The sequence below is a fragment of the Puma concolor genome, unplaced genomic scaffold, assembly GCF_028749965.1.
Source record: "Puma concolor isolate L17-30 unplaced genomic scaffold, mPumCon1.1.hap2 unalloc_scaffold_26, whole genome shotgun sequence".
In the NCBI taxonomy this organism is placed as follows: domain Eukaryota; kingdom Metazoa; phylum Chordata; class Mammalia; order Carnivora; family Felidae; genus Puma; species Puma concolor.
Window position 1 is genome coordinate 510,056 of NW_028240232.1, and position 23,713 is coordinate 533,768.

The 23,713-nt window shown below is 39.5% G+C and overlaps 1 protein-coding gene and 2 long non-coding RNA genes across 3 annotated transcripts in view; 2 read left to right on the plus strand and 1 right to left on the minus strand.

Annotated features, from left to right (window-relative positions):
- The first annotated feature begins 237 nt into the window (after positions 1-237).
- LOC147571484 (leucine-rich repeat-containing protein 37A2-like) overlaps positions 238-23,713 on the plus strand; it is a 33,206-nt gene continuing 9,730 nt past the window's right edge. The window contains exons 1-3 of the mRNA XM_086696348.1: positions 238-506; positions 15,355-15,426; positions 15,989-16,064. Coding sequence (XP_086552474.1) covers positions 415-506; positions 15,355-15,426; positions 15,989-16,064 — 240 coding nt within the window. The 5' untranslated portion in view covers positions 238-414. The remainder of the gene's footprint in view (positions 507-15,354; positions 15,427-15,988; positions 16,065-23,713) is intronic.
- LOC147571485 (uncharacterized) lies at positions 5,203-10,228 on the minus strand. The gene is made up of 3 exons (XR_015247370.1): positions 10,039-10,228; positions 5,954-9,751; positions 5,203-5,260 (listed from the first exon to the last, which is right to left on the minus strand). It is a non-coding gene; the product is annotated as an uncharacterized LOC147571485 (long non-coding RNA).
- LOC147571486 (uncharacterized) lies at positions 11,957-13,149 on the plus strand. Its single transcript, XR_015247358.1, has 2 exons — positions 11,957-12,260; positions 12,886-13,149. It is a non-coding gene; the product is annotated as an uncharacterized LOC147571486 (long non-coding RNA).

Sequence of the window (23,713 nt, forward strand, 5' to 3'; positions counted from 1 at the left end):
AAAATTAGATGGCTTTACTCGTAGCACTGATATGGTTATAAATAGGGCTTCCACAATAAAATTTGGGAAAAGAGAGGAGGAAGTGGCAGTTCTGTCCATGTTTTTGCCACTCAGGGCTGGATTCTAACAGAGATTTTGTGATCCAGAGAGTAGGCATTAAATGTACATTTTGGTGTGAAGAGTGGATAGGGGTGTGTGTGTGTGTGTGTGTGTGTGTGTGTGTGTGTGAGAGAGAGAGAGAGAGAGAGACAAAGGAGTATGTGAGAAGAAAATATTTGAATCAAACAGCAGAGGTCGCCATCCCTACATTAAATAAGAATTAGTGTATTTGGTGGCACCATTACCCAGGTTTCTCTCACATCTAGCGGTCCTGTGTAGCAAATAGTTGTAGTTATTTTGCATTTTGACCCAGAAATGACCTTTTCATTTTGCAGAATTCTCAGTGAAAATTATCTGACCGAATTACATAAAGACACATTTGAAGGCCTGCTATCCCTCCAGTATTTGTAAGTTAATCAGTTCATCATTTATTATGAGTTTTTAGTTATATTATTTATTAAAAAATACAGGGTTCAAATTAGATAATTGCAACAATTTCTTCTAACAGTAGAATTCTGTAACTCTCTCTATTAAATTGTATAACTCTGTAAGTCTGTGGGGACCCAGCCCATCTCTAGCATTAAATACCTCCTATGCGTTTTCAACTTTTTAATTTTATAGACAAGATCTAGGAAAAAGCCCTTCAGTTGTAGAGGAAAAGGGGTAATGAGGTCTGAGCAATTATGGACACCCATATGAACCTTGTTATGTAAGTGTTCATATACCATCTGCCTTTATTTATATTTATTATTTATGGCCCATGGATCAAATCCTGTGTATGGTCTGTCTTGATACAACCTATGAGTTCAGAATGATTTTCATGTTCTTAAAGGGCTGTAAAAGAGAAAAGAAGAGAGAGAAACAGAGAATATGTGACAGAGACCGTATATGGCCTGCAAAGCCTAAAATATTTACTGTGTGGCCTTTACAGAAAAGGTTTGAAAAAGTTGGCTTAGTAAAATGAGAGGAATTGAAGTTAACCTCAAATTGTCACCTACAAGACAAGAAAATATAGAACACTTACATTAATTTGAATGCCATTAACCCAGAATTTTTAAATAATTTAATCTAAATGAAATATTTAAATATGAAATATTTAAGCAGGTGAATTATGTAAGCAGTATTACCAAGTACATATTAAATTATCAAGAGAACAGATTAGGGATTTCAGTGTGGGAAATTTTATTAGTTTATTTTTTTATTATTATTTTTTATGTAATTTATTGTTAAGTTAGCTAACATACAGTGTGCTCTTGGCTTCAGGAGCAGATTCCTGTGATCGGTGTGGAAATGCTTATGCCACCATAAAAATAGATGTTTAAAATGATGGTTAAGGGGTTGGGGCTCCTGGGTGGCTCAGTTGGTTGGGTGTCTGACTTTGACTCAGGTCGTGATCTCACAGTTTGTGGGTTCGAGCCCCGTGTCGGGCTCTGTGCTGACAGCTCAGAGCCCGGAGCCTGTTTCAGATTCTGTCTCCCTCTCTCTCTGCCCCTCCCCCACTCATGCTCTGTCTCTGTCTCTCTCAAAAATAAATAAACATTAAAAAAAAGATGGCTAAAGGGCATGTGGCTGTCTCAGTCATTAGAGTCTGCAACTCTTGATCTCGAGGTTGTAGGTTAGAGCCCCATGTTAGGTATAGAGATTACTTAAAAAAAATGAAATCTTTAAAAATATAATGATGGTTAAGTGGTATAGTTAGAAATGTTTACACTAAACAAACATCAGAAATGCCTCTAACTTTGCTAATTACAGAATAAACATCTCTCCAGCCTCATTGTCAAGGAAGAAATGTTTGCATATATCTCTGTACATTAGACATACAGAGATACTAATGTTCTTTGCTATGGAGGTTCAGTGTTTATTCTTTGCCCATGCCATCCAAAGCTGTGTATTTCATTAATCCTTTTTTTAAAAATTTTTTAATGTTTATTTATTTTTGAGAGAGAGAGAGAGAGAGAGAGAGAGAGAGAGAGACAGAGTATGAGCAGGGTAGGCACAGAGAGAGAGGGAGACACAGAATCCGAAGCGGGCTTCAGTCTCTGAGCTGTTGGCCCAGAACCCGATGCGGGGCTCGAATTCATGAACAGTGAGATCATGACCTGAACCGAACGAAGTCAGATGCTCAATCGACTAAGCCATCCAGGCGCCCCTCATTAATCCTTATTAATGATGTGCTTTAGAAAATAGATTCTTCTTGCAAATGTAGAAGGCTTAAGGGTAGTGAGTAAAAGGAATCTCATATGACACTAAAAATAGTCCTTCAAATTATCAAACCTTCCAAGTCTTAGGGGACAACCACTTTGTATTGGTCTTCTTGGCTACCTCTGCCATCTGGGCTCCAAACGTTACAAACACAGTTTGGAGAAAAACAAAAGAGACAAACTGCGCAATGGATTGGGCCTTTCATTATTTCTACTATGAGGTACTTTGTAAGCCAATTATTTCATGTTAGGTGAAGTGTTCTCATTCATTCATTCAAAAAAAAATGTGAATCAAAACCTAAAAAAGAATGTGACAGGCCCTATGCCCAGTACCATAGGCACGCAGATGGTTAAGACAGGCTTCCCACCCTTGTAGGAACTCATGATTTCACAGGGAAAATAAACAGAAGCTTAAACCATAACGCATAAGCACTAAATGGATGATGAAGCACTGACAGAGTGCAGAAGCGGGAGCCACAAAGTCATAAAACCACATTTCTTTTCAGTCATTTTGCTCCTTCTACTCACTACCCAGCTGTTAATTTATTTTATAAATATTTGAGTTTGTTCTTTGTCCATGCATCAGTTTTAAACACAGTAGACAACGCAGATGAGCAAGACTAGTCCATACTTTCATGGAGTTTATGCCCAGAGGAAATGGAATGCCAGAATAACTATATTAAGAAGAAATTGGGGCACCTGACCGGCTGAGTCAGTAGAGCATGCGACTCTTGATCTCAGGGTCGTGAGTTCAAGCCCCAGGTTGGGCGTGGAGTCTACTTTAAAAAATTCAAAGAAGGAGAAGAAGGAGGAGGAGGAGAGGGGGAGGGGAAGAAATGGATTTGGGCAATGAGAAGTATAAGTTGTTTTTGGAACATAGAAGAGGGGGGAAGACTTCAAGTTGGATCAGGGAAGTTACTAGAGAAATGCTGTTTGAACAGAACCTTGAATGGCTATGACGTGTCATCGGATAGACATCTTGGGAAGAATATGCTTGCAAAATAGAGTGAGTGAAAGGCAAAATGCAGGAGAAATTTCTTTGGTATCTGTAGAGTAGGAAACTAGAGCCAGATTTAGGATTTTGAAGGCCTTGGATAATATGCCAAGCTACCGTGTTATCACAGCAGTGCTCTAGGACAAACTTTAGACTGCACCAGGGTCACTTGGAGGCCTTGTCAGAACACAGGTTCCACCTCCACAGTTCCTGATTCACTCAGTCCGGAGTAGAGCTGAGAATTTGCATCTTGAGTAAGTTCCCAAGTGACTCTGATATTTGAGAACCACTCCTGGAGAATTAATCTGGTGACTGTGTGCAGTATAGATTAGAATGGGAGAGACCAGAGATGACAATGCCAGCCAGAAGATGGTGGTACCCATGTAGGTGGAAAGTGAGGGACTCGGCTGAAATCAATGGAAATAAGAGGGTCAACTATAATCAAGAATGGGTGTTTCCAAATAAAAATCCAGTACCATGTTGTTTTTTTGTTGGCCCCACTTGCAACTGAAGCAGTTGATAAATTCATAGAGCGTTTAGGCAATGTACAACCAAAAATAAATTTCTATTAATATGATAATATAATTCTGAGTTCGTTCAAAGTTAGGTATTGATTAGAGGAGTAACTTCTTTTCAAGTTAAATGAAAAGGTATCTTTTATCTCTTCTGGTATTGACTTGGTGTCGAGAAATACAACTAAACCAGGAAGGTGTGCTAATGTGAGAATATCCCTTTTAATATTAGAAATTATATGTGGAGATCACAACTTTGAGCTCATAATTTAGAAATTGATGAGGCCACAGAAAGTCATTTAATCAATTCTTCTGCTCTCAGGAAAGATTACTTCCAAGATCTATCAAGATCTATAGTTGTATGTTTTATGTATGAAGATCACAAAGGTGAGACTCTTAAGAAAGGTGAGGGCAGGGTTAGGGGCTCTGGAAGGTTCAAATAACAATTCCTAATACTCAGAGTTTAGCCAAAAGCTACTTATTCAATACTATCATCCTACTAATTAGATATCTTATAGCTAATTGAGGCAATATTTTCCTTTTCCTTTTCCTAGAGATTTATCCTGCAATAAAATACAATATATTGAAAGACGTGCATTTGAATCCCTACCTTTTTTGCAGTTTATGTAAGTTACAAATATAATTTCATTATATTTGGAATTTTTATTAAACTTAATTGTAAACCTCTTTGTTATTCACTTTGAATGAATGAAACTTTATTAGTCGAAAGCTACTAAAATTATGTAGCAAATCTTTTTTGTCTGTGGCAAAGTTTGGTGTGAGAGTTATTATAGAGGTCAGAGTGAATCGTTCTAGAGCAGCAGTTCTCTGCCAGGGTGCTTTTGCATCCAGGTGACACTTAGTAGTGTCTAGAGACATTTGTGATTGTCAGACTGTAGATGTGCTGCTGGCATCTAGTGGGTGGAGGCCAGGGCTGCTGTCACACCCTACAGTTCACAGGGCAGCACCCCCCCCCCCCCATAACAAAGATTATCCAACCATAAATCTCAACAGTGCTAAAGTTGTGAAACATTTTTCTAGAGAAATAAACTTACTTCTCTAGAAAAAAATACTTACTTAACACAAGTATTTATTGAGCATTTACTGATTTGTATCTAATGCACCACATGTATAAACATGAAAGTATAAATCTTTCATGCAAATATTTTTTTAAAAAGGCAAGCATCTTTCATAGTGAGATTTCTTTAGTGTATGGAGAGAGTATTGTGGTTATGTTTCGTTATCTATAAATTAGAATCACTGCCAAAGGATAAATATTCTGAAAATATCTTGTTTTTCTTCTTCATTTGTGTCTTGTTTTTTTGTTGTTGTTGTTGTTTTTTTGTTTTTTTGTTTTTTTTTTTGGTGTGTGTAGAAATCTTCGTTACAATTTACTCATCAAACTGAGCTTTGGAACATTTCAGGCCTGGCATGGAATGCAGTTTTTACACAAGCTGTAAGTGAAATAGAAAATGAATACATGTAAAAAAAAAAAAAAAAAAACTACATGTAAAAATATCATACAGTGATTGGTTAGGTGTGTGTTAATAAACCCAGTATGAATTCTGGAAAGTAGGTCTTAAAATCCATTTTTTTTTTCAAATGAGGAAACTAAGGTACAAAGAGGCCAAGAGACTTGTCTTAACTCCTAAATGGCACTCTCTGCCCTCCCTCGTACCCAGCTTTGTGTGGGCAGTGAAGGCCCCAAGCAAGTAACACCCAAGTCAGTATTATCATGGGAATTCGTGACAGTGATGCTTCCCCAAGGTGTGCGTGGTCCTTGAAATCCACTTCTGAATTTAACTTTGATTCTGGCTCACGTGCAAGTTTCCTGTGCAAAAGAGAACTGCGAAGAACTAAGTTTAGCACAGAGTTCTCCAGGCAGCAAAAGGTGTGGGTGCTTCCTCAGCCATCAGGAAAGCAGCAAGAACTCCTGAACACCTGCCACAGGGCACTGCTCTCCATGTGCTTTCTTTCCTGACCACTCTTCAGTTAAGAAGTGTGTGACTCCCTTTCAGCCGGGACATTCTGTGATTTCTCTGTCAAAAAGCAAATCATACTGGGCATGTTCAGTGGCCTGAGGGGGATGTTGAGACTCAAGGTTGAAGACCCTCCACTAAAGCAGACGCTGGAAAAGACTGGCTCACTGTCTTGTGGTTCAGAAATCCGATTTCACAGCTTATCTTCCGTTAGATGAAAGTGTTTACGGTGTGTCTGGAGCTGGAGTAAGTTCCTGCGGGTGCCCAAGAGCAGGGGCCTCCTCTCTCATTAATTTGCTGATGCCTAACTTGGGGAAAGAATACTGAGGGTCAGTTTTTTGTTTTGCCAGCATGCCAGAGAACGGGCTCATTGAGTTTCTCCACCAAGAGGTTTTAGTGGTGTCAATATAATGTCTTAAAAGTCACCACCTCTACTAAGCATCTTATAACACCAAGAGTCTCTTCTAAGAATCTGAATTTCATAGTTATGTAGGCAATACAGGACAAAATAGGGTGGAATCCGTTGATAACAATGAATGAATTCATTGAAAAACAATCCGTGCCACGCGCACTCTATGTCGACAATGTACTAAGTACCGGGGGTACAAAGAATATACAGGGACTGTCCCCAAGAATCTTTCATACTGGAAAAAGGAGAAAAAGATGGCCTTTTTCTTGTAATTTACTAAGATATTTGTAAACTGATGGAAACCCCTGTCTTGCCCGACTGAGATCTCTATCAGTTAACCATTTGTTTTCTTTCCTTTCCTTTGTCCTCCAGCAGCCAGAATGACACATATCCCACCTGGGGTGGGGGCATGTGCTAACTTGTATTTTGCCCTCAACTTGCCCCATGCTCCCTCATCAATCTTACATGACAGAGAAAGGTAATTAAAGAACCAGAGCTAGCTGGTATTGAGAATAAATTAATACTCATGCCATGTGTGTTATGCCCAGAATTCGTGATCCCCAAATACCGCCAGGGAGCCGAGTCCGGTGTAAAAGCAAAAGAGCCTTTATTGGAGCTAGCTCGAGCTCAATCCCCTACCTGCACTGTCGAAGCTGTGAGATACCCGGGAGAGAGAGCCAGTTTCAAAAGGACAAAGGTTTTACTGGTGCCTAGTGGCAGTTGGTGAGGTAATGGCTGCGGCCTCAGCTGATTGGCTGGGGAAGGGTCCTGGGGAAGAGTCCTGTTAGGCAGTTGGGGGGGGGTTACTCAAGGGGAGGAGGTGTGGTCAAGGTGAAGGACACAGAACAAGATGGAGTCGGCCGGTGTAGGCCCGCCCTTTCAATGTGGTTTGAATAGAGCTGTACTACTAAAACGAATTCACAGTTAACTTCCAAAACATTATCACAGTACAGTAAGTGTGTATTGGAGGTTGGGCTCCTTGTTTGGGGCCAAACTTTTCTTTTCTTTTTTCTTTTTAACGTTTATTTATTTATTCTGAGAGAAAGAGAGCGTGCGCAGGGGAGATGCCATCCCGTGAATTCAGTCACGTTATTACCTATGTGACTTATTACTGGGGTGTTTATAAGTTGAAACAGTATTTTCTCCAGCATTAAATAAGTTTGTAAACCTTTTGGGCCCCAGCTGAGGTGGATTTATCTTGAACTGACTGGAGCTTAAACTTCAGGTCTCCTCACTTACATAGGCCCCTTCCAAAGTCTTGGGAGGGACCCTCGCAATTCCTGTACGCATAATTTTGCATGTTTTGATGAGGCAGGATTTCCCAAAGTAGATGAGGTTCAGACCCTACAAGGCCTTGATTCACCCCTGGGTTTCAGGTAATTATATCTCAGTAAGTTTTTTGAATGAAGCCTCTTAAGTTATTGATAAACACTGAGTGAACACGTTAGCGGTGTGGTAAAGTCTATTTTGAATCTGAAATCCACCTCAAAGCCATGCCAAGAGTTTATTAATAAGGTACCACTTTTTGAATGGTAGTAATAATCCTGTTTCTTTCAGATGAAATCAGGAATGAAATATATTATGGAAAACCAACAGTGGTTGATAATCCTAAATGTTAAGTATAGTTTTTTTTTTTTTCCTGACTTTAAAGTGCTTCTCCTTCATTCACCTACACAGGTCCAGACTGGTGGCTTATTTTAAAAAATTCACTTCATTGGTTCTAACAGTACGAGCTCCATGATTTTAGAAGCTGAAGGACTCTACGATGTAGAAAGGCTGTACCTTATCGGGATAGAGCACATTCACATGCTGGCTCGTCTGTGGCGCATCCGTATTGTGCCAAGAACATAAGCTCTAAGGGAGAATAAGGAAAATCTAAGCCTTGCCCCTGTTGAATTATTGTTGAGAATATCATTGAGGTAGGTGTGGCCACCCTCTGAAGGCAAACTCGAGCCCCAGTCACAGACACGCCCTAACGCTCCCCCAGTCAACCGGCATCTGCTTCCTTTTAGACAGCTGTGTGCCCACAAAAGTTGACACACTTCAGGATATTGTCATCGCTTTTTGGTATGTACTGGAAATCCTGGCAGCTTCTTCTCAGATTCAGAAAGGCATAAACGTTAAGGATGAAGATAACAACTCAGGGCTGTCCTTTTGGGGTGATTTAGGGTAACTTTTATTATTTTCCGTGTGTGGTAGTTCAAAAGCTTTGCCATAGTCATACCCAACTATTACTTTTCTTCTCCCAGCTGCATCTGAGTCTTCCCACGTATATACCAAGGCATCTTCTTTCTCTGGGAAGCATGGTAGTTGCTCCTCCGCCCCATATCATTTCTTTAATACCGACCTCTATTAGGTATTTACTGCGCTCCGGCACTATGCTAAGACCTTTCGCTTGTGCTGCAAGTAAGACAATGTGTCTTAAACTCTTAGAATAGAGCCTGGCACGTGGGAAGTGCTCCGGACGTGGCCCCTCACACGGCACTTCATTTTCGTTTTTCCAGCAACTCTTGTGACACAGGTAGTATTATCCTCATTTTGGGGATGAGGAACTTGAAACTCAGAGACATCGGGTGACTTGCCTAGGTTCACACTGTCAATAAGTGACAGAACCACTTCAGAAGCTTCGCGAGTAATACAATTCCGCATTCCCTGGCACTAGGTAGGACCTGAATGACAACTGGCCTTTTGGGCGTCGTCCCTTGGAGTCAGCTTCTCACTGGAATAGGACCTTTCGAGCAGGGAGCTCCTTTTCCCTATGCTTCTGGAGTTCCTGGCCATGCCACCTATGGGCATCCCCAGGCTTCCTGCTCACCGCCTGGTGCAACTATCACATCGTCACTGCTAGGCACCCACTCTGTGCCCAGCCTTATGCTAGGTGCTTTGCACATGCTCTTTCCTTTAATCCTCAAGTTGCCTTATGAGGTAAATGCTGCTAAAAGGACTCGGAGACGTTCGTTACTTAAGTCCCTTCACCAGGAAGTGACAGCCAGAATTCAGACCTAGGTCTGCCTGATTCCAGGGCCCTTGCTTCTTGGGCTGGTCCTCACTGCCAGAAACTCCTCTTCAAGGCTATTCTCAGAACTTTAATTAAAACATAGGCTCACCATTTCAGATTCTTTAGGCTTCGCCCCTCCCCCCGCCCAACCCCTGAGAAAGGATTTACGTGATGCCCTTAGATGTCTTGCATTGAGGAGCTTCCCATGGGGAGTCACGTTCTCATGGCTCATGGACCTATGTAGATGAATAAAGGAAAGGGGTTATTCTATCCCCAGGTACTTCAAACAGACTGGAATAGGGTCTAGATCACTCCACTTATCTCTTCAACTGCTTTCCTCCAACGAGCCAGTTTTCCCTCCATGCCTTGGGATTCCAGCGTAGAGAGTTTGGAGTTTGTCCTATTTGAAATTTATTTTCACTGCCTGCTTTGGACATTTTTTCAGCTAAAGCTGTTAGGATTTCAGTACATTCAGGACAGTGGTGACAAGCTTCAGTCCTCAAGTCTTCTCTGTCTCCTCAGTTAATAGAAAGGAAACGTAGCCCATCTGTCTGGACCTCTGTAGAAGAATTTGGAGAAAAAAAAAATAACACGTAAGAAATGTTCCCTTATTTTGTGAGCTACCTTTAGTCTGTCCCGTTGCTCTGCAACAGAAAGCTTTTGCAAAAATACTTGAGTTTTCCTCTTCAAATAAGATACAGTTTTTTAAAAAACAAAAGAATACCTAGAACAGTATTTCTTCAACTTTGATTATGAGACAGTCTTTGAGGATAACTGTTGTTATGTTTGACTCCCATAAAGATAAGCCCACGAATATCCAAAAGCCAATAGACTGAGTCAGCACACCTTTTATCTGTAAGATGAGGGAATTGAACGGAAATGGAGATGATCTCTAGTGCAATGTCCACCGTTCGTTCGTATCGCAGTCTGTGGAAAAACAATTGCTGTCGGTCCAGCAGAGGTAACCTGTCGGGTCAGTTCTCATTCTCCCCTTGGCTCAGGCACAATAGCTCCATGAAGAAAAGGCGGCACTAAAGACAGGAGGAAATAGGATAATTTGGAGTGGCCTGTATTTTGCTTTCACTACAGATAAACACGGGGCATTCATCTCAGCAGGAGGGCTGCCTGGGTAAGAGGAAGCACTGAGCCGATGGGTATAAGGCCATGGGTGAGCTACCAGGAAAGAGGGGGGGACAGTGGGGGTAGAGCACTGAGATAGTTGGGGGGAAGGATAACGAACTACTAAATTGTTTTGGCTGCATAACTCTTCATAGTCTTTCTTAATAGGGAGCCGGGGGTGGGCGCGGGGTGGGGGGGGGGGGAGCAGTGGGCAGGGGAAGACACACACGTGGAAGAGCTTACTTGCACAGAGCCCACCAGTAAGCTTGTAGGTATGAATGCCATTGTTATTGTTTCAAAGCCAAAGGACATTCAGAGCCTCAAGGTTGAGGAACTGTGTTTAACCAGACATGTGACACTCACGTTCTTTCTCTTCATAACATTGTCTGACTGGATATTAACTAGTGTTACACAAACCCGACATGTTAATGGGCCTGAAAAAACGTAGAAGAATGGGCTGGAATAGGAAGAATAGGGGAGTTTCCAAGGCAGGAACAAAAACGCATGGCTCCCAGCCGCACCGCTAACTCCCTCTGACCTCCGTTGTGGAAGAGTTTGAATCTTCGCTCCCCTTTTCTCCACCTACTAACATGTTTATCTTCTGGCAACTGGTTCTCTATTTATCACAACGTGGTTCTTTTTTTTTTTTTTTTTTTCAAATTGAGATATAGAATATGCATAATAGAATATGCAACGTTATAAAGTATATAGTGCAATGGTATACTTTGATAGACAGTAATCACTGCTAATTCCAGAACATTGTCATCACCCCCCTCAAAAGAAATACCATACCCATCAGCCTTTACTCCCCATTCTCCCCTCCCCCCAGGCCCCTGGCAACAACTAATTTACCTTCTGCCCCTATGGATTTGCCTATTCTGGACATTTCATCGAAATGTGTGTCTAGTTTCTTTCACATAGCTTGTTGGCTTCAAGATTTATCCGGTTGTAGCATGTTTCAGTACTTCATTCTTTTTTCAATGTTTATTTATTTTTGAAAGAGAGCGCACACACAAGCGGGGAAGGGGCAGAGGGAGAGGGGGACAGAGGATCCAAAACCACAGAGCCTGATGTAGAGCTCGAACTCATGAACTGTGAGATGACGACCTGAGCCAAAGTCAGATGCTTAACCGACTGAGCCACCCAGGTGCTCCAATCACATTTTGTTCATCCATTCGTGAGTTATTGGACATTTGGATTATTTTGACTTTTTGGCTCTTATGAATAATGCTGCTATGAGTATTCATGTACAAGTTTTTGTGTGGTCATATGTTTTTAATTCTCTTGGGTACGTACCTAAGAGTGGAATTGCTGGGTCATGTAGTAACTCTATATTTAACCCTTTTGAGGAACTGCCAAACTGTTTTCCACAGTGACTACACCATCTTACATTCCCACCAATGTATGAAGATTCTGGTTTCCCCAAATCTTGCTACCACTTATCATTGTCTCTCTGTTCGATCATAGCCATCTTAGTGAGTGTAGAGTAGTATCTCATTGTAGCTTTGATTTCTATTTCCCTAATGACCTAAGACATTGAGCATCTTTTCATGTGCTTATTGGCCATTCATGTATTTTCTTTGGCGAAATGTCTCTTCAAATCCTTTACCCATTTAAACATTTGATTATTTGTCTTTTTCTGAGTTTTAAGAGTTCTTTATATATTCTGGATATTCTGGATACTAGACTTGTATCAGACATATGATAGTTTTGGGTTGTTTTTTTATTTTTAAATAAAGTCCAGCTTACCTATTTTTCCTTTGGTTTGTTGTGCTTTTTGTGTCATGTCTAAGAAACTGTTGCCTAAATCCAAGGTCATAAAGATTTCTCTCCTGAGAGTTTTATAGCTTGAGCTCTTCCATTTAGGTCTTTGACTCATTTTGAGTTAATATTTATATATGGTGTGAAGTGTAGGAATCCAACTCCATTATTTTGTATGGGGATATACGGTTGTCCCAGCATCATTTGAAAACACTAGTCTTCCCACATTGAATGGTGTTGGCACCCTTGTTGAAAATCAGTGGGCCATAAATGTGAGGATTTATTCCTGGACTGTCAGTTCTGTTCCATCAGCTTACATGTCTGTTCTTATGCCAGTACCACACCGTGATTACTGTAGTTTTGAAGTAGGTTTTGAAACCAGGGCGTGTGAGTCTCCCCATTTGGTTGTTCTTTGTCAAAATCGTTTTGGAGCCCCTGGGTAGCTCAGTTGGTTAAGTGGCCGGCTCTTGATTTCAGCTCAGGTCATGACCTCACAGTTTGTGAGATGGAACCCCGTGTTGCCATCTGCACTGACAGCATGGAGCCTGCTTGGGATGCTCCCTCTCCTTCTCCCTCTGCCCCTCCCCTGCTCACACTTTTCCCCACTCACACTCGCTCATGTTTGCTCTTCTGCACGGGTGTGTATGCTCGCTGTCTCTCAAAATGAATAGATAAACTTTTTTTTTTTTTTTTTAAAGATCATTTTGGGCTATTCTCGGTCCCTTGAATTGACATACAGATTTTAGAATTAGCTTGCCAATATTTGGAAAGAAGTCAGTTGGGGTTTTGATAGGGATTATACTGAAACCACAGTTCAATCTGGGGTATAGTGCCATTTTAACAATATTTTCTTCTGATCCGTGAACATGGCATATCTTTACGTTTATTTCAATCTTCTTTAATTTCTTTCAACAACGTTTTGTGGTTTTTAGTGTGATTCTTGCACTTCTTTGGTTAAATGTTTTCCTAAGTATTTTATTCTTTTGAGTACTGTTATACATGGAATTGTTTTCTTAATTTCATTTTTGGAATAGTCATTGCTGATGTATAGAAATAAAGCTAATTTTTACATATCGATCTTGTGTCCTGTAACCTTGCTGAACTCATTTATTAGTGCTAAGGTTTTTTTTCTACATTCCCAGGAATATGTCTTGTGGTCTTCTAGTTACCCAGGAAGATGTTGGAGCATTTCAAAGTCCCTATGGACATCTCATTTCTCAGCTTTTCCCTTTTAGGCTTTTTGTTTAGGCTATTTTTTGTCTTGTGATCAATTGCCTCACATAGCTGCCAGATTAAAACATTTATCTATAATTGTTTTCAAAAAAGGCCCCTTGGGAAGAGGCTATTTTAGCACTGTGCAGTTCTCAGTGAGGTCAAGGGCAAGGCTTTCAAGTGAAGTTTTTTAGGGACCCCACTAGACAGGTAAAACAATGACAGTTTGTTCTTTGGGAATGAGGCTTTAAGGAACTTCAGCTCCATTTTGTTCCCCTGGGATGTGGGCAATTTTTAAGGTTATCATCAGGATGGAGAGCAGAGGTTGAGGACAAGTTAAAACAACAGAGCTCACTGTTCTTATAGAAATTAGTAATTTTTTCTTTAATACATGCTCTCCGGGTTGCTGCAAGCCCATTGGTTAAAATTTCCAAAGTTCTGAGAAAGTTGATTTTGACCATTTTTGCTAGTTGTTGTTGTTGTTGCTTTTACGGAAGGATGAATTTTCAGACGTCCTTCCTCTCTCATTTTCACTGATTCACCTGTAACAGGGCTTTAAAATCTCTAAAGTCTCAGGGCACCTGGGTGGCTCAGTTAACTGCCTGACTCTTGATTTCGGCTCAGGTCATGATCTTGCGGTCATGGGATCAAGCCCCATGTCAGGCTCTGCACGGGGCATGGAGCCTGCTTGGGATTCTCTCTCTCTCTCTTCCTCTGCCTCCCTTCACTCATACTCTTGTACTCTCTCTCTCAAAAAATAGAATAAAAAAATAAGAAATGAAATCTGTAAAGTCTCAATGATCACAGGCTAATTAAATACTTAATCATGGGAGATGATTAGAGGAAAGGAATAAAAATAGAAAATGTAATTCTTAGAGAAGCTCTCCCAGATGGAGAGATGAAGTTCAGCAAAGTGTTTCTATATTTAATGCTCTCAAAGTTAAGTTTAAGGTAACGGCTATTTTAAACCCCCTTTTTTCCATACAATTTAAATACAGGCTTTGGAGTCAGAACTGAGTTCAGATTCCATCTCTGCTTCTTGACTGGCTGGACAAACTGGGACAAATTATACAACCTCTCTGTACTTCAGTTTCCTCACTTGTAAAATGGGGTAATGATGTATCTATCACATAAGGTTATTGTGAGGTTTAAATGTGAAATGCTGATCACAGATGCCCCATAGCTCAATAGTATTGGTTGTGATGATTATCCTTATAATTTTGCAAAAGTACAGTGATGATTCTTGAGCAGAGTCAACCTAAAGGCAGATTTTCTTTTCTTTCTTCCTGTTTCCTTCACTTTATTTTTGCTGTAAAGAACTGAGAAGAAAATCTACTCAGCATTTTGGAATAAAAACTTGTGTCAAGCAGTGACAAAATGTTATTTATTCAACAAGCCTTCACTAAGTAACTAGTAAATAACAAGCACTCTGTCAGGCACAGGGACAAAAATGACAATAGAGTATGGTCCCTGCCCTCAGGGAGCTGGCAGTCCAGGAGATGGATAAGGAAACGGGATCATATGCCACCTAACAAAGGCTGTCATAGGAGAATACACATGGTGGGGGTATAGCTTTCACCATTTCCTCTTAGATTAATCCCTTTGTCTTTGGCCCCCAAACTGAGGAATTGGTCCTATTTTTGTCTTTAACCGGGTGTTTTAAACTGTGGAATTTTTTACATTTCTAGAGATAAAGGAAAAGCACCTAGAATTATAGAGGACACTAGAAACAGTATTTCCTACAGAGCCTGGGCTTCCTACCAGCATAGTCACTTCTAGGGTTTTCAGCCCAAAAAGTTCTTTGGCATATCTTGGCTTTGCTGTCCACGTAAAAAAAAAAAAAAAAAAAAAAAAAATTTTTTTTTCTCTTTCTGTTCTCCACTTTATCGTCCAGAGAGCTGGGTAGTTCCCAAAGGAAGAGTGCTTTACAGAATGTAAGGGTGATTTATAGGCAAAGGCAGAAAATGATTAGTTTTAACCTTCCAGTTCCATACCCCCAAAATGAACATAAACGTTCGTGGTAGTCATTACTGGAAATGCAGATCATTTTAATTCCATTGCATTTTTCAGAATTATCAGTCGTAACCCTCTGTCAGCTGTTGAAGATTCCTATCTTTTTAAGTTGCCAGCATTAAAATATTTGTAAGTATTGCAACAATCTCATGGCTCATGAGATGATTTCTGATCTTTTTTGTTGTCATCAAAAGATTAAGTATTTTGCGTTTTGGGAAAAAGTCCTAATTTAAGTTTTAACTCGGTTATTGAAATAAGCATTATTAGCAAAGAAAAAACGTATATGGGCAAGATAGCCTGCAGAGGAAGGAATAGTATTGAAGAACACATAAGAGACATGGGACTTGCAGATGTAGGTAGAAATACCATTTATCTCAAAGTGGAAAGTGGAGTAAGGTGTATATTAAAAGAAAAAAAGACTAATCAAGAGAGGTGGATGCAATTGAGAATGAAAATGAGGATAAGAGTAAAAAGGATTGTACTGTTGAGCACCAAGGTGATTAATTTGATGATGCACATAAAATGTCTTCATTGGGAGTTTTCTGAAATTATTGTCCATAGCAAGAAAACTCTTGAGCTGACTTGACAAAGAAGCCAGAATTGAAGTAACCACATGTTGTTAAGTATCTTTTTAGGTACAGAATTTTTATCCTTGGGTTCAAATCACGCATGTTTGGGCTTTCTCCTTCAGAGACATGGGATCAACACAGGTGTCACTTACAACAGTTGAGAGCATCCTCATGATGACCCTTGAATTTGGAAACACTGTAAGTTGATTTTTCTTATGTGTATTTTCACTTAGTTGTTGATTTAGATTTGTTTTATTGTCTTCTTAAGTCAGATTTATTGAGGTATAAAATTTACTCTTTTTAAGCGTACAGTTTGATGAGTTTTGACAAACGTGTAGTTATGTAAGCACCACCACATTTGAGACGTAGACCATTTCTGTCACCCCAAAAGGCCCCTATGTGCCTTTGCAGCCAATCCCCTTTTGTCACCACCAGCCCTGGCAACCACCAACCTAATTTTTGTCCCTATAGTTTTGCCTTCTCCACAGTGTCTTATAAATGAAATCATACAAGGGGCACCTGGGTGGCTCGGGCAGTTAAGCGTCCGACTTCAGCTCAGGTCATGATCTCGCGGTTCGTGAGTTCAAGCCCTGCATCGGACTCTGTCCTGACAGCTCAGAGCCTGGAGCCTGCTTCGGATTCTGTGTCTCCCTGTCTCTCTACCCCTTCCCCATTTGCCCTCCATCTCTCTCTCTCTCTCAAAAATAAATGAACATTAAAAAAAATAAATAAATGAAATCATACAGTATGCAGTCTTCTGTGATTGGTTCCTTTCAGCATAATCCTTTTGAGATTCATCCATGTGTTTTTTTAACTTTTTTAACGTTTATTTATTTTTGAGAAACAGAGAGCATAAGCAGGAGAGGGAGAGAGAGAGAGAGAGAGAGAGAGAGAGAGAGAGAGACAGACACACACAGAACCCGAAGCAGGCTCCAGGCTCTGTCAGCGCAGAGCCCAATACAGGGCATGAACCTGCGGAACATGAGATCACGGCCTGAGCCAAAGTCGGTCACTTATCTGACTGAGCCACCCAGGCACCCCAGAGACTCATCCATGTGTTTGCACATGTCAGTAGTTCATTTCCTTTTTATTGCCGAGTAGTATTGCAGTTGTGAGGATATACCAGTTTGTTTATGCGTTCATCAGTTAATGGGCATTTGAGTTGTTTCTAGCTTTTTGGCCTTTATGAATAAAGTTGCTTAAAACACTTACATGCAGGTCTTCGTATGAGCGTATGTTTTCATTGGGGGAGGGGGGGAGGGGGTAAAATACCTAATGGCAGGATTGCTACATCATATGCTAAGTGTATATTTAACTGTTTAAGAAACTGCTTACCTGTTTTCTAAAGTGGATGTACCATTTTGCATTCCAGCCTGCAGTATATGAGATCTTCTATCTATCCTTTCTTCTAATGTCTTGATCTATTTTTCATAAGGTGAATGTTGGCCTTAAAATTGAGTTGGGAAGTAGTCCCCTCTCTTCAATTCTCTAGTACAGTTTGTGCAGAATTGGCATTATGTTTTCCTTAAATGTTTGCTAGAATTCACCAGTGAAGCCATGTGGGCTTGAAGCTTTCTTTGTGAGAAAGTGTTAAACTACAGATTTTATTTTTGTAATAGTGCTACTTAAATTACATACTTATTTTTTGGAGTAGTTCATGTCTTTCAGGGAATCTATTTCATCTTGAAGTTATTGACATAAAGTATTTTATAATGTTCCCTTATTATCCTTTTAGTATCTGTAGAATTGTAGTGATGTCATTCCTCTCATTTTTGATATTGATAATTTGTGTCTTCTCTTGTCTTTTCTTGATAAATCTGGCCAGAAGTTTATCAGTTTTACTTATCTTCTCTAAAAAGTGCCTTTTCATTACACTGACTTCTCTATTTTTGTTTTCCTTTTTAAAAATTTCTGCTTTGATCTTCATCATTCCATTTTCTCTCCTTACTCAGTGATGAATTTCCTTTTCTTTTTCTAGTTTCTTCAAAGTGGACACTGGGGGGGGGGGGGGCGCCTGGGTGGCGCAGTCGGTTAAGCGTCCGACTTCAGCCAGGTCACGATCTCGCGGTCCGTGAGTTTGAGCCCCGCGTCGGGCTCTGCGCTGATGGCTCGGAGCCTGGAGCCTGTTTCCGATTCTGTGTCTCCCTCTCTCTGCCCCTCCCCCGTTCATGCTCTGTCTCTCTCTGTCCCAAAAATAATAAATAAACGTTAAAAAAAAAAACTTAAAAAAAAAAAAAGTGGACACTGGGGAAGATGAATACTATATGAGCAACATCCCACATGTTGACATGTGTTTTCAGTTTCAGTCGGTACAAAATCGTTTTTAATATCCATTTTGACTTATTTGACCAATAGGGTTCCTTAGGAGTGTGTTGGTTAGTTTCTAAATATTTGGAGATTTTACAGATCTGTTAATTTGTTATTTAATTCCATTCTGGTCACAGAACAATATGTTGGATGACTGAAATCCTTTTAAATTTATTGAGGCTTGTTTTATAGCCAATGAATTCTGGTAATAGATGAGAATATGGTCTATTTTGATAAATATTATGTGCCCACTTGAAAAAAAATATGTAGTCTGCTGATTTGGTGTGGAGTATTCTATAAATGTCAACTAGGTCAAGTAGGTTGGTAGTATTTTTCAAGTCTGATGTATCATTACTCATTTTCTATATATTTTTTCTGTCAATTATTGAGAGAGGGATATTGAAATCTCCAACTATAATTGTGTACTTTTGTGTCTCTCTTTCCTATTCTCCTTAATATATTTGGAAGTTCTATTATCAGATACATAAATTTTTAAGTTATGTCTTTTCTATTAGTTGACATTTCTATCACAATGGAATAACCTCATTTATCCCTGGTAATATCTTCGCTTTGAAATTGACTTTGTCCTATAGTAAATATAGCCACTCAAGGTTTCGTTTGATTAGTGTTAGCAAAGCATAATTTCTTCCATATTTTTAACCTACTTATATCTTTGTATTGAAAATGAATCTTATAGACAGCATATAGTTGGCTTTTGCTTTTTTATCCAGTATGACAACTCTATCTTTTAATTAGGTGATTGCACCATTTATAGTTAATGTAATTATTTATAGGATTACATTTAAAGCTACTGTCTACTCTTTCTATGTATCCCATCTGTTCTTTGTTTCTTTTCTTTTTCTTTTTCTTCCTGCTCTTGGGTTGATTTAGTACGTTTTATTATTTTTTGGTGGGGGGATAAATAGTTACAACTCAGGTTTTGTTATTTTAGTAGCTGTTTAATGGTTTGTAGTGTTCATGTTTAACTTATCACAGTCTATCTTCAAATGATATGATATGATTTCATGAATAGTATAAGAACCTTACAATAAATAGTGTACTTCCATTGTTCCCCTCCTGACCTTTGTGCTATTGTTTTCATACGTTTTACTTTTAGCACACCATATTATTTTTTTTGTTTAAATAGTCAATTATCTTTTTTTATTTTTTATTTTTGAGAGAGACAGAGTGCAAGTGGGGGAGGGGCAGAGAGAGAGGGAGACACAGAATCTGAAGCAGGCTCCAGGCTCTGAGCTGTAGACACAGAGCCTGATGTGGGGCCTGAAATCACAGACTATGAGATCATGACCTGAGCTGAAGTCAGATGCTTAACTGACTGAGCCACCTGGGTGCCCCTCAATTATCTCTTTTATTGAAGTATATATAGATCATGTAATATTAAATTAGTTTCAGGTGTACAACACAGTGATCTTTTATATACATTATGAAATGCTCACCACAATAAGTATATTACAGTATTATTGACGATATTCCCTATGCTGTACTTTTCATCTGGTGACTTATTTATTTTATAACTGCAAGTTTGTACCTCTTAACCCTTTTCACTCATTTTGTCCATATCCCTAGTTTGTTCTCCATATTTACAAGTGTTTTCTCTTTTTTGTTGTTGTTTATTCATTCATTTGGTTTTTTGTTTATTTTTTGTTTATTTTTTACCTTGTTTTATATTTTATTTTTTATTTATTTATTTTTTTAATATATGAAATTTATTGTCAAATTGGTTTCCATACAACACCCAGTGCTCATCCCAAAAGGTGCCCTCCTCAATACCCATCACCCACCCTCCCCTCCCTCCCACCCCCCATCAACCCTCAGTTTGTTCTCAGTTTTTAACAGTCTCTTATGCTTTGGCTCTCTCCCACTCTAACCTCTTTTTTTTTTTTTTCCTTCCCCTCCCCCATGGGTTTCTGTTAAGTTTCTCAGGATCCACATAAGAGTGAAATCATATGGTATCTGTCTTTCTCTGTATGGCTTATTTCACTTAGCATCACACTCTCCAGTTCCATCCACGTTGCTACAAAAGGCCATATTTCATTTTTTCTCATTGCCACGTAGTATTCCATTGTGTATATAAACCACAATTTCTTTATCCATTCATCAGTTGATGGACATTTAGGCTCTTTCCATCATTTGGCTATTGTTGAGAGTGCTGCTATAAACATTGGGGTACAAGTGCCCCTATGCATCAGTACTCCTGTATCCCTTGGATAAATTCCTAGCAGTGCTATTGCTGGGTCATAGGGTAGGTCTATTTTTAATTTTCTGAGGAACCTCCACACTGCTTTCCAGAGCGGCTGCACCAATTTGCATTCCCACCAACAGTGCAAGAGGGTTCCCGTTTCTCCACATCCTCTCCAGCATCTACAGTCTCCCGATTTGTTCATTTTGGCCACTCTGACTGGCGTGAGGTGATATCTGAGTGTGGTTTTGATTTGTATTTCCCTGATAAGGAGCGACGTTGAACATCTTTTCATGTGCCTGTTGGCCATCCGGATGTCTTCTTTAGAGAAGTGTCTATTCATGTTTTCTGCCCATTTCTTCACTGGGTTATTTGCTTTTCGGGTGTGGAGTTTGGTGAGCTCTTTATAGATTTTGGATACTAGCCCTTTGTCCGATATGTCATTTGCAAATATCTTTTCCCATTCCGTTGGTTGCCTTTTAGTTTTGTTGGTTGTTTCCTTTGCTGTGCAGAAGCGTTTTATCTTCATAAGGTCCCAGTAATTCACTTTTGCTTTTAATTCCCTTGCCTTTGGGGATGTGTCGAGTAAGAGATTGCTACGGCTGAGGTCAGAGAGGTCTTTTCCTGCTTTCTCCTCTAAGGTTTTGATGGTTTCCTGTCTCCCATTCAGGTCCTTTATCCATTTTAAGTTTATTTTTGTGAATGGTGTGAGAAAGTGGTCTAGTTTCATTCTTCTGCATGTTGCTGTCCAGTTCTCCCAGCACCATTTGTTAAAGAGACTGTCTTTTTTCCATTGGATGTTCTTTCCTGCTTTGTCAAAGATGAGTTGGCCATACGTTTGTGGGTCTAGTTCTGGGGTTTCTATTCTATTCCATTGGTCTATGTGTCTGTTTTTGTGCCAATACCATGCTGTCTTGATGATGACAGCTTTGTAGTAGAGGCTAAAGTCTGGGATTGTGGTGCCTCCTGCTTTGGTCTTCTTCTTCAAAATTACTTTGGCTATTCGGGGCCTTTTGTGGTTCCATATGAATTTTAGGATTGCTTGTTCTAGTTTCGAGAAGAATGCTGGTGCAATTTTGATTGGGATTGCATTGAATGTGTAGATAGCTTTGGGTAGTATGGACATTTTGACAATATTTATTCTTCCAATCCATGAGCAGGGAATGTCTTTCCATTTCTTTAAATCTTCAATTACCTTCATAAGTTTCCTATAGTTTTCAGCATGCAGATCTTTTACATCTTTGGTTAGATTTATTCCTAGGTATTTTATGCTTCTTGCTGCAATTGTGAATGGGATCAGTTTCTTTATTTGTCTCTCTGTTGCTTCATTGTTAGTGTATAAGAATGCAACTGATTTCTGTACATTGATTTTGTATCCTGCAACTTTGCTGAATTCATGTATCAGTTCTAGCAGACTTTGGTGGAGTCTATCGGATTTTCCATGTATAATATCATGTCATCTGCAAAAAGCGAAAGCTTGACTTCATCTTTGCCAATTTTGATGCCTTTGATTTCCTTTTGTTGTCTGATTGCTGATGCTAGAACTTCCAGCACTATGTTAAACAACAGCGGTGAGAGTGGGCATCCCTGTCGTGTTCCTGATCTCAGGGAAAAAGCTCTAGTTTTTCCCCGTTGAGGATGATGTTAGCTGTGGGCTTTTCATAAATGGCTTTTATGATCTTTAAGTATGTTCCTTCCATCCCGACTGTCTCAAGGGTTTTTATTAAAAAAGGGTGCTGGATTTTGTCAAAGGCCTTTTCTGCATCGATTGACAGGATCATATGGTTCTTCTCTTTTTTTTTTTTTGTTAATGTGATGTATCACGTTGATTGATTTGCGAGTGTTGAACCAGCCCTGCACCCCAGGAATGAATCCCACTTGGTCATGGTGAATAATTCTTTTTATATGCCGTTGAATTCGATTTGCCAGTATCTTATTGAGAATTTTTGCATCCATATTCATCAGGGATATTGGCCTGTAGTTCTCTTTTTTTACTGGGTCTCTGTCTGGTTTAGGAATCAAAGTAATACTGGCTTCATAGAATGAGTCTGGAAGTTTTCCTTCCCCTTCTATTTTTTGGAATAGCTTGAGAAGGATAGGTATTATCTCTGCTTTAAACGTCTGGTAGAACTCCCCTGGGAAGCCATCTGGTCCTGGACTCTTATTTGTTGGGAGATTTTTGATAACCGATTCAATTTCTTTGCTGGTTATGGGTCTGTTCAAGCTTTCTATTTCCTCCTGATTGAGTTTTGGAAGAGTGTGGGTGTTTAGGAATTTGTCCATTTCTTCCAGGTTGCCCAATTTGTTGGCATATAATTTTTCATAGTATTCCCTGATAATTGTTTGTATCTCTGAGGGATTGGTTGTAATAATTCCATTTTCATTCATGATTTTATCTATTTGGGTCATCTCCCTTTTCTTTTTGAGAAGCCTGGCTAGAGGTTTGTCAATTTTGTTTATTTTTTCAAAAAACCAACTCTTGGTTTCGTTGATCTGCTCTACAGTTTTTTTAGACTCTCTATTGTTTATTTCTGCTCTGATCTTTATTATTTCTCTTCTTCTGCTGGGTTTAGGCTGCCTTCGCTGTTCTGCTTCTATTTCCTTTAGGTGTGCTGTTAGATTATGTATTTGGGATTTTTCTTGTTTCTTGAGATAGGCCTGGATTGCAATGTATTTTCCTCTCAGGACTGCCTTCGCTGCGTCCCAAAGCGTTTGGATTGTTGTATTTTCATTTTCGCTTGTTTCCATATATTTTTTACTTTCTTCTCTAATTGCCTGGCTGACCCACACATTCTTTAGTAGGGTGTTCTTTAACCTCCATGCTTTTGGAGGTTTTCCAGACTTTTTCCTGTGGTTGATTTCAAGCTTCATAGCATTGTGGTCTGAAAGTATGCATGGTATAATTTCAATTCTTGTAAACTTATGAAGGGCTGTTTTGTGACCCAGTATATGATCTATCTTGGAGAATGTTGCATGTGCACTCGAGAAGAAAGTATATTCTGTTGCTTTGGGATGCAGAGTTCTAAATATATCTGTCAAGTCCATCTGATCCAATGTCTCATTCAGGGCCCTTGTTTCTTTACTGACCGTGTGTCTAGATGATCTATCCATTTCTGTAAGTGGAGTGTTAAAGTTCCCTGCAATTACCACATTCTTATCAATAAGGTTGCTTATGTTTATGAGTAATTGTTTTATATATTTGGGGGCTCCGGTATTCGGCGCATAGACATTTATAATTGTTAGCTCTTCCTGATGGATAGACCCTGTAATTATTATATAATGCCCTTCTTCATCTCTTGTTACAGCCTTTAATTTAAAGTCTAGTTTGTCTGATACAAGT